The sequence below is a fragment of the Rhinoderma darwinii genome, chromosome 3 (assembly GCF_050947455.1).
Source record: "Rhinoderma darwinii isolate aRhiDar2 chromosome 3, aRhiDar2.hap1, whole genome shotgun sequence".
Lineage (NCBI taxonomy): Eukaryota > Metazoa > Chordata > Amphibia > Anura > Rhinodermatidae > Rhinoderma > Rhinoderma darwinii.
The window spans coordinates 150,984,042-150,994,523 of NC_134689.1; the positions used below are offsets into that span (position 1 = coordinate 150,984,042).

General features: G+C 45.4%; 1 protein-coding gene and 2 non-coding genes across 3 annotated transcripts; all 3 read right to left on the reverse strand.

Moving 5' to 3' along the window:
* Nucleotides 1-735: 735 nt before the first annotated feature.
* RPL18A (ribosomal protein L18a) lies at nucleotides 736-6,135 on the reverse strand. Its single transcript, XM_075860114.1, has 5 exons — nucleotides 6,027-6,135; nucleotides 3,523-3,702; nucleotides 1,686-1,815; nucleotides 1,326-1,435; nucleotides 736-881 (listed from the first exon to the last, which is right to left on the reverse strand). The coding sequence occupies exons 1-5, from the start codon at nucleotides 6,042-6,044 to the stop codon at nucleotides 789-791; spliced, it is 531 nt and encodes a 176-aa protein (XP_075716229.1). The 5' UTR covers nucleotides 6,045-6,135; the 3' UTR covers nucleotides 736-788.
* LOC142751361 (small nucleolar RNA SNORA68) lies at nucleotides 2,447-2,578 on the reverse strand. Its single transcript, XR_012882908.1, has one exon. It is a non-coding gene; the product is annotated as a small nucleolar RNA SNORA68 (small nucleolar RNA).
* On the reverse strand, nucleotides 5,463-5,594 carry LOC142751360 (small nucleolar RNA SNORA68). The gene has a single exon (XR_012882907.1). It is a non-coding gene; the product is annotated as a small nucleolar RNA SNORA68 (small nucleolar RNA).
* Nucleotides 6,136-10,482: the final 4,347 nt, after the last annotated feature.

Sequence of the window (10,482 nt, forward strand, 5' to 3'; positions counted from 1 at the left end):
GACGGCCTGTCATTTACACGTCGTCGTTTGACAGCTGTCAAACGACGACGCGTAAAATGACTGCCTCGTCAAAGAAGTGCAGGACACCTTGCAACGTAATTTTAGCTGTTTTTCATTGTATTCAATGAACAGCTCAAGATTACAGGCGTCAGACGCCTCGCAAAATGCGAGGCGCTTTTACGTCTGAAACGACGCAGCTGTTTTCTCCTGAAAACAGTCGGTCTTTTCAGACGTAAAAGCCACTTCTCCTGTGCACATACCCTTACACTGCACTCCCCAGGTTTTATTCATTCATGTATAGACAGCAGCTTCTGTTTTCACATTGGATCATAATGTCACTTTATCTGAAGAGCTGTGGTTTTCATTCTATATTGCTTTTACAATGAGTACAAGCATTACAGCACAGGCCCCTGAATAAGTCAAAGGACACAGCACTAAAAAATGTATACAACTGTTCCACTATTGATAATGGCTAGCGGTGTTGATGGCAAATAATAAAACACAGACATGTAATTGAAAAGCTAAGTGCATTACAGATTGCCTTCGCACACTGATGTGGTCTTGGCAAAGTTCCCCCATAAAAGCAAGTTTGTTCTGTACGTGCAGACAAGGTCCAGAAAACAAAGCCAGTGTTATTCTTTGGACGCACGCACGCTGTGTGTGACTGTAGGTGGATATTTTGACAGTAGTACCCACCAAAACAGGAATTTAAAAAATACCAACTACAATTGCAAAGACATTTCTAAATAAGAATTTTATTTGACCACAGAACAAGGATTGTGCCTTGCTTAGAAGAAGGTATTTGGTCTCTTGGTGGTGAAGCGGGGCTTGTGCTGGCGACGCAAAACTCTGTGTGGCAGAGGGAACTTGATCTTTGAGTCCTAATTTTTTTTAGAAAAAACGAAAACAGCCATTAGTTTGTGCAATAAAATACTTTTGCTTAAAGTGAACCTTTCTCCTGCCTATACATGTGCAGCATGTAATAGGCAGGGCTTCACAAACATTGTCTCACTTGAAATAATTTTTCTAACTTCCTCCGTCATTTACATATCGATGCCATTATATTTGGTGTCCGATATATAAATAAGCCCCTGAACTGTCAATGGGGCGTTTCTAACTAAATGGCAAAGGGACGTGAGGTCTTCGCTCTGACACTGTCCAATCAGCTACGGACAGTGTCAGGGCGGCTTGCGCTGTGTTCCCTCCCACGAGAACACACACAGACAGAGAGCGCTCTCTGCAGAACCACCAGTCTGTGTTCTCATGGGATCTATAGCTCATGATCAGAATCTAACTAATACTTTAAAGAATGGCACTTTACTTACGTGGAACTGCTTGATGGCTGGTCTGCGACACTTGTTGGCAGGAATCACCTCAACTTTCATAATTTGAATGGAATGGGCACGAGCACGATGGCGGGCACCCATATCACGGTCTACAAGAGAAAGCAATAGGAAGTTTATTCATAATCGCCCCAAATTTTGAATCTAAACCTTCAGGAAAGATTAAATTTTTACTTAATCCAGCACTGTGGACCAATCAAGTTGCATAAACAAAGGCAAGAGATCCTAACCTCAAGTAGGCACAGTTTCACTCGCTTTTTTGCCACCAAGGAAATGGGATCTTAACGCGAATGTAAGTTTTATTGTAAAATATCTACTGCCTATTGGAATAAGAATACTTACAGCACTGGGTCACAGCACCAGCTGTAGTCAAGTCTCTGTACTCTCTGTACATGTTGTGTGTTCCACTACGTGAATCATAACGCAGCCAGATACCGAAGTTCTTCACCTTCAGAGGAGTTTTTTCAAAAACCTGCAATCATAAATATAACATGGTGGTAAGAAACAAGGTGTTACACTTAGTGTTTGTTGGTAGCATTTAAGTATTAAGAAAACATTTTAGTCAGACAAAAAAATAAAAAAAAGTCTAATAAAGAGGTTTTTGGAAAAAAATAAAATAAAAAAATTGTAGCCAGCTAAATTAATCCAGATTTGAAAATCACAAAGGGCACTTGATCTGAAGTTCTTCTAACACCCATAGAAAGGATGAGAGCCACACACACGTGCCACCACCTCTCCATTCTACGCCTGGATGCAGCGTCCGCCTCACCAGGTGGGATGGGAAACTCGTTGTCAAGATCAGCGTGGGTCTCAAAGGTGGAACCCACACCTATCGGACATAATCTGGAAATGCTTTATCAGGGCATATAGACAGAGCGGATTTACCCACGCAGGAGGCTGTCTATTAGAGTGCAAAGACGCCAAGAATGGCTACCCCTCTGTCTGACTTTAGCCCAACCATTTATTAAATGCTCAAAGAGGCCTGGATAACCGATTTAAAGTACAAGCATTTAAAACAAAAACTTCCTATAAAATCCATACGTTGCACTTTGACAGTTCAAAAAATTAACTATAGGAAAAAAATGAAAGTATTTTTTAACAATATCTATAGGACCTTGATTTCACTTTCATAAGCACATCAGCTCTTGAAAGGCGACAAGGTACAGACTTACTGTGGGCACACAAGACAAGATTACTACATGGTAAAATAGAAATCTTTGGGTTATGTGTGCCTTTCTGAAATTTCTTCCTGCTTAAGACCAGACATAACGAACATTTATCAGCCATGATAAAAAAAAAAAAGTGTATTGCTCGTAAGTCAGGTATGAAATATATAACCGGATAACTATTTCATGATAGAGTCTGTCCACATGCCCTCTGAACTTCTGTTCTGGCAGACTAACTATCCATGTATTACAAGGACAGTCATTTATCTGGCCTGGCTGGCCACAGCTTCCCCCGGCCGAATCAGCGGCTTGCCCCAGATGAGAAACCTTTTTAAAAGGTGTTCCTAACTTAAACATCTGACATATCCACGGGACTTGCCATAAATGTCTGATGAGTCCCACAGCTTTAGTACCCACACCTATCTCCAGAACGGGGGTCACCAGCCCAAAACAGTACAAAAATGCAGCGCCCTGGATGTTAAAGGGACATTTATTGCCTGTCACATCCAAGCAACGAATGATTAAAGAAGTGGCCGTGCATGTGCGCAGCTCTCTCCATTCCCTTCAATTGGAGTTATGAAAACAGCCACTCAAACTTGCACGGCTACTTCACCAATCATTCTCTGCCTGGCTGCCATGTATATGCCATAAAGTATCCCTTTAACTTCTAGGACGCCGCACATAGGTACAGTGTCAAATGCTCTGTTCATATGTACATCGTGGCATCTGTTTACCAAAGAAGCCACAACACAGTGACGGATCAGTTGTATGATGGATCCCAACAGTGCCTAATGGACCCAACAATTTACAATGTGGTCCGTCAGGGTTGGGGGGGGGGAGGGGGTTGTTCCATCAATTTGACATGCATTGAGAGATGTTCTTGCCATCAAATTTGGCAGATCTGCAGAGAGACTTCTGAACGGAGCCTCAAATGCAAATGTGAGCCTAGTGTAAAGGCCACAATTCTGCCCGCCTTAATATTTAAATGCGTTTTTTTTACTGGAAACACTTACTTGTCCACAGTATACAATCTCTCCAGATGCCTTCTTCATCTTCTTCAATTGAGATACAAAGTACCAGAATCGTGACTTTGCAACAACATGGTTGGGCGCGAAGATTCGCATACGATAGAGAGGTGGTGCAGGCGTCTTAGTTGTAGGCAAACTGCGCCCAATTACCTTGTACTCCCTTAGCTAAAAATGAAAAAAATAAATAAATTAGACGATATACATAAAATAAAACTCTGTAGACTGGAAAATTCCGAAGGCTAAAAAAAAAATAAAATAAAATTACCCTGCAATTAAAGGGTAACTAAACATTCAAACTTCTGACACGTACTAAGTTTATGAAACGTTTAGTTACCCTTTAACTGAAAGTTGACAAGTTTACACAACATGTGAAAGACGTTTTCATGAAGACCCCACATCCAATTACAGGTTCCCCTGGGAGAAGCATATCAGAGGGATCCCTATGATCATCTGTCATAACCACAATGTTCATTGTTTGCAGGTAAACTAAGCATTACACGGTCCCCAATGAGCCAAGACCTTCTTATTAGTGAATGCGAAGATTTTGACCATTTATATTAGCGGATTTCAAACAGGTAACCCCTTAAAGAGGCTCTGTCACCAGATTTTGCAACCCCTATCTGCTATTGCAGCAGATAGGCGCTGCAATGTAGATTACAGTAACGTTTTTATTTTTTAAAAACGAGCATTTTTGGCCAAGTTATGACCATTTTTGTAGTTATGCAAATGAGGCTTACAAAAGTCCAAGTGGGTGTGTTTAAAAGTAAAAGTACAACTGGGCGTGTATTAGGTGCGTACATCGGGGCGTTTTTAATACTTTTACTAGCTGGGCGCTCTGATGAGAAGTATCATCCACTTCTCTTCAGAACGCCCAGCTTCTGGCAGTGCAGATCTGTGACGTCACTCACAGGTCCTGCATCGTGTCGGACACATCGGCACCAGAGGCTACAGTTGATTCTGCAGCAGTATCAGCGTTTGCAGGTAAGTCGATGTAGCTACTTACCTGCAAACGCCGATGCTGCTGCAGAATCATCTGGTGCCGATGTGTCCCCGCTCGTCTGACACGATGCAGGACCTGCGAGTGACGTCACAGCGTGATCTCTCGAGAACACGCTGTGTCTGCACTGCCAGAAGCTGGGCGTTCTGAAGAGAAGTTGATGATACTTCTCATCAGAACGGCCAGCTAGTAAAAGTATTAAAAACGCCCCGATGTACGCACATAATACACGCCCACTTGGACTTTTAAACACACCCACTTGGACTTTTGCAAGCCTCATTTGCATAACTACAAAAATGGTCATAACTTGGCCAAAAATGCTCATTTTTAAAAAATAAAAACGTTACTGTAATCTACATTGCAGCGCCTATCTGCTGCAATAGCAGATAGGGGCTGCAAAATCTGGTGACAGAGCCTCTTTAAATAGCATTAAAGGGGTTGGCTTATGAAAAAAAAAAACAAAAAAAAAAAACCAAAAACAGCCGTTTGATTATTGCCCTAAGTAAACAGGGGAATGAACAGCAGATCAACGAGCAAACGCTCGTTCATCTGCTGGTCGTGTAGTTTTAAAAAAGTTCAAATATCAGTGGTCGGCCGCACATCTCCCTGTGTAAGCAGGACAGGGAGACGCGCTGCCAACATGATAATGTATGGGGACGAGCGATCGCAGTAACGACCGCACGTCCCCATCCATAGCACCGTGTGACAGGAGCAAACGAGCGCCGATTAATGATGTATCGGCGCTCGCTGCACCGGCTGGTGTAAAAGGGCCTTAACATCAGAACACCATTGAATCACCAAGTGACTACACAACCAGTTTGAAGGCATGGCTGAGATTACAGCCCCTTTATGGTGGGCATGGACAGTGACCCAGTTTCTCCAACACCCCCATAATCTAAGAATGACATTTTATAAGTGTGGAAATCACGATTGTTGGATCTTCTATTTCACTGCCATGGGCACATCAGCCCATGGAAGGCGACAAGATACTGTTACTATGTGCACAGCAGACAAGATCATCATGGAGGCAGCACAATGATCTTTGGGTTTAGTGTGCATTGTGGAATATGTACATTAGATACAGCGGCTTGTGACTACTAGAGAACATTCACGCCATATATCATGAAGCCCCCGCATAAACACCACACACGAGGCTGCCGGCTACAACGCCACATGCTGGGGGCCTGCAGCCTTACCCACTGACAATACCCATCAGGTCTCACTGTAGACTAATACACAACCTCATAATTATCCACATGCATTTCATCCCAGAGCACACCTCGGTCATACGAGTCCGCCACAAGAGCCGCATGGCTGAGCTAGAGCCGCCATGATGTAGGCCGCAAGAAACGAGAGCTTATAAAACACAACCAAGCCGCCTCCACCCGGGGCCAGCACACACGGCTCCTCTAAGACAGACCACGAGGCGATCATGGAGCGCCCCCCTTCCCGTTATCTATCCCATATACCCAGCTTCCCGGCAGATTCTTACAGTGCCAGACGCCTTCATGCTGCTTCGATCCCAGCCGCCGAGCGAAAGGAAGTGCCAAGGCGTGCGCCGCGAGACGTCACCCTGCTATTGTCTTCCTATTGGCTGGCTGTGAAAATATCTTGGCTCATGACTGGTTTGTCACCCTGTCAGTCATGCTCTCGTCTGGCTAAACGTGAATGGTCTCGGCGCTGGTGGCCGTTCTGTGCAGCTGGCACTTTATGGGCGCCGGACTGGGGGTTACTGGGGGAGTGAAATGTCCTAGCAATGACGTCCCTTTTTTTTTTTTTTTTTTAAATATAGCAGCTTGGTATGAGAGTTTTTTGTAACCTGTGCTTTATATGTAGGTAATTATTATAAAGCCCGTCATACAGGGAAAATAATATCAGATATCTAAAAATATCAGCAACATTGGAAAAACATGAACATTCCTTCACCATACGTGCACCACGAAGCGAGAAAAGTGCTTGAAGCATTTCTCAAAGAAATATTGTAATACAGTTTTCCGCTTTTCTGTCACTTATTTATCCGAACATGTATCAATTATCAGTAACATTCCCTTCCCAAATAGTAAAATTTCAGCAACGCCAGATTGACATTGCGTCGGCAAAGCTAACAATGTACACGCTAAATGTGTCCATTGAGCCTGAGGAACAACAAGAGAGTGTCCTTTTGTCCTCCGTTGGGTTGGTATACGTCGGTATACCTTTTTTTTTTTCGGTGATGGAAAAACATAGTATACTACGCTATTACATCCTATATAATCCTGGAAATTAAAAATACCATGCGGTATACGCTTTTGTAACACTGGAGCCTATGTGTGCCGAATGCCACTTTATGGCATCCGTCAGAGGTATACGTTAAACATTGAGCTTCCCCAGGGCCGGAGTCCCTGGCAGAGCATCAGGTAGCACTGTAGCCACGGATTCCGGCCCTGGGGAAGCACCTGACGTCACTTTCGTAGCAGGTATATGCTGGGACTCCTCCCGACGCATACGTCCGACAGAAGGAAAATAACGCAATGTTAACCAGGCCTTATAAAGACTTTCAGCACATTCACACTACCATATTACAGCTCCAGACAAGCAGATTTGTATGGGGCTATAATACTGTACCCAAAGGAGTCCATAGGCCCCGATGTACCTATGTACATTTCTAATTTTATAAGGAGGCACGAGGATTTTTTCCTGTCAATTTCTGTATGAACCTGACAAAACAAAAAACAATTGCATACTCCATCGTATGTTGTATTATGGAGGTATTCTCCCCTAAATGCAGTGCTTCCAAGGAAGAATATACTAGTAGAATGGCGCTGTATGGAGACACTATAAGGTGGCACGCAGAGTGTCTACAGTACCATACTGCAGGGCCGTAGTTACTCTGTTTGTCTCCATGAGGCCTAAAGCCACTTTCACATGGCAGTATTTGTTAATATTTTCCAATATAGTTGCCTTAGGCAGTATGCAGACCTCCAGAAATATAATACAGCATAATACAGTAAGGCCCCATGCACACGAACGTGCTTTTGCGGCCGCAATTCCCCCGAAAATCCACGGGAGAATTGCGGCCCCATTCATTCCTATGGGGCCATGCACACGACCGTGGTTTTCACGGTCTGTGCATGGCCCCGGAGCCCGAACCGCAGAAAGGGCAAGCCTTATTACGGCCGTGCACATTTAAAATAATGGCCGAGGCCATGTGCACAGCACGCGATTTGCGTGCGGCTCGCGGCTGTCACTCCGTGGCCGGCCGACCTGGAAATCACGGCCCTGCACATGGCTACGGTCATGTGCATGAGGCCTAACAGAGAAGTGGATGAGATTTCAAGAAATATCATCCACACGCTGCGTACCTGATATGCAGAGATTTCACAAACAAATTGACCGGCGGTACGTTTTTTTAAGCTGCAGCATGTCAATTGTGTTTGCGGAATCGCCGTTATTTTGTTGCGGGTTTTCCCCATTGAATTCAATGGGGATCTAAAACCCGCAACAAACACTCAAGTGTTGCAACTTTTGCGTCGGAATCGCAGCATGTGAACGCAGCTGAAACGTCATCCCAGGAGGCCGGCCTGGATGACGTCAGAGGGCCGGCCTCCTGGAATGATGTTTTATCCCATGTGACCGCCACTGCAGCCAATCACATGCAGCAGCGGTCTTCTGGGAGGAGCCTGGCAGGTCGGCTAGTTCTACAGTTTTCCGCAGATTGGTGCAGTTTTTCACCCGGAATTCACTGCAACCACCGGGGCGATACGTACGCTGTGTACCTTTACAAAAACCATTTGCAACGGAAGCATAACCATTGGAATCAATGGTAATGCAAACGGAAAGCTATGGTTTGCGTTCATGGGTTCACCAGGCTGAAAGGTCTGATGGAAACCATCAACGGAAACCAAACGCTGATGTGAACACACCCTTAGGGTATGTGCACACACACTAATTACGTCCGCAAGTACCGGACCGAACACAGTGCAGGGAGCCGGGCTCCTAGCATCATAGTTATATACGATGCTAGGAGTCCCTGCCTCTCTGCAGGACAACTGTCCCGTACTGTAATCATGTTTTCACTACGGGACAGTAGTTCCACGGAGAGGCAGGGACTCCTAGCGTCGTATATCACTATGATGCTAGGAGCCCGGCTCCCTGCACTGAGTTCGGTCCACTACTTGCGGCCGAAATACGTCCGTCAATTACGGACGTAATTAGTGTGTGTGCACATACACTTACTGCAGTGGTGTAACTACTGCTGTAGCAGCCGTAGCTATGGGGCGCGCAGCTTGAGGGTGCCCGTGCCGCCCACCAACACGCCCCCCCATATCATATGCCCGGTGGTGTAGCTAGCAGCCGTTATGGCTGCTACAGCGACGCTACCATGGGCTCCGCGCCGCTGAGAGTCTAACATGTATGGGCCGGGCGACACGTGCCCTTTCATGCCCGGGGGCTTTGCTAGCACCGGAGGGGGCCCCGATGCTAGCGACAGCAACCACCTCTTGCAGTAATTGTACCTGCATCGTTAAGCTCCAGCAGACCTGCTCAGAAGAGAGCAGATCTGCATTGCCATCGGACGGCGCAGGAACGGGATCAGGGTATGGAATTATTATTATTTTTTCTACTAAAACTGTGAGTGGCATTATCAACAGAGGGGGGTCTATATGTGTGGCACGATATATAGGGGGGTCTATATGTGGGACACTATATACAGGGGTGGGATACATGTAGAGCACTATCTATAGAGGGAGCTATTTGTAGGGCACTATCTACAGGTGTGGGCTATATGTGGGACACTATATACAGGGGTGGGTTACATGTGGGGCACTATCTACAGGGGGCTATATGTAGGGCACTGTCTACAGGAGTGGGCTATATGCGAGGCACTATCTACAGAGGTGGGCTATATGTGGAGCACTATCTATAGGGGAAGCTATATGTAGAGTAGCACGGTGGCTCAGCGGTTAGCACTATTGCCTTGCAGCTCTGGAGTTCATATGTGGGCACTATCGACAGAGGGCTGTATGTGGGGCACTATCTACAGGGGCTTCTATGTAGGACACTATCTACAGAGGCTCTATGGAGGTCATTATCTACAGGGGGCTATGGGGGCACTATCTACAGGGGGCACGGTGTGTGTGTGTGTGTGTGTGTGTGTGTGTGTGTGTGTGTGTGTGTGTGTGTGTGTGTGTGTGACCCAGTGTATGGTACTATTATAATCAGGGACACCGTGCATGGCGCTATTATAGTTAGAGGTGCAGTGTATGGCACTTTATTATATTTAGAGGTGTTGAGAATTTTATCTTCGTTTATAGGTGCAGAAATGTTTTAAAAGTGAGAAGCTGAAGACATTAAGCGGAAAACTGCAGAAATGGATCGTGGCCAGGAGAAATCCATCATAGAGGTCTGGACCGGATGGAGAAGATAAGAACTAGAATCAGATGTCACCGCTGGATCACCTAATATGTAAATGTTTCATCTACCTCTAATGAGTACTGTAGTTAGTGTATGATCTGCAACGAGATGATGGGTGGTATGATTTTTTTTTTGTGAAACAGCATCTCCCAGCATATCCTTACTATTGTTCGGACCATGCTGGGAGCTGTAGTTTTACGCCGTACAAACCTATACGGCAGGGGTTGCACTAAATTGAGCTGTATTTGTTCTGGTGTTGTATATATGTACTGAGGTTTGTTCTGGTGCTGTATATGTGTACTGAGCTTGGCTCTCGTGCCATATATATGTATTGAGCTTGGTTCTGGTACTGTATATATGTCAGGGCTTGGTTCTAGTGCTGTATTTATGTACTGAGCTTGGTTGTGGTACTGTATATGTAATACCTATGGTCACGGGCCGTTGGGATTACTCACCTCCCGATGGCCGCAGCGATGGATCTGTGAGCGCTGGCCCGCATCTCCTCCTCGGGAGACGCCAGCGCTTACTTTTGCTTAATTCTGCGGTGTCCTGTAGGG

Coding starts and splice junctions, on each gene's coding strand:
- RPL18A (XM_075860114.1), bottom strand. Junction 1,816..3,522: donor AGATTGTATACTGTGGACAA/GTAAGTGTTTCC, acceptor TTATGATTGCAG/GTTTTTGAAAAAACTCCTCT. Junction 1,436..1,685: donor TGGTGCTGTGACCCAGTGCT/GTAAGTATTCTT, acceptor TTTCTCTTGTAG/ACCGTGATATGGGTGCCCGC.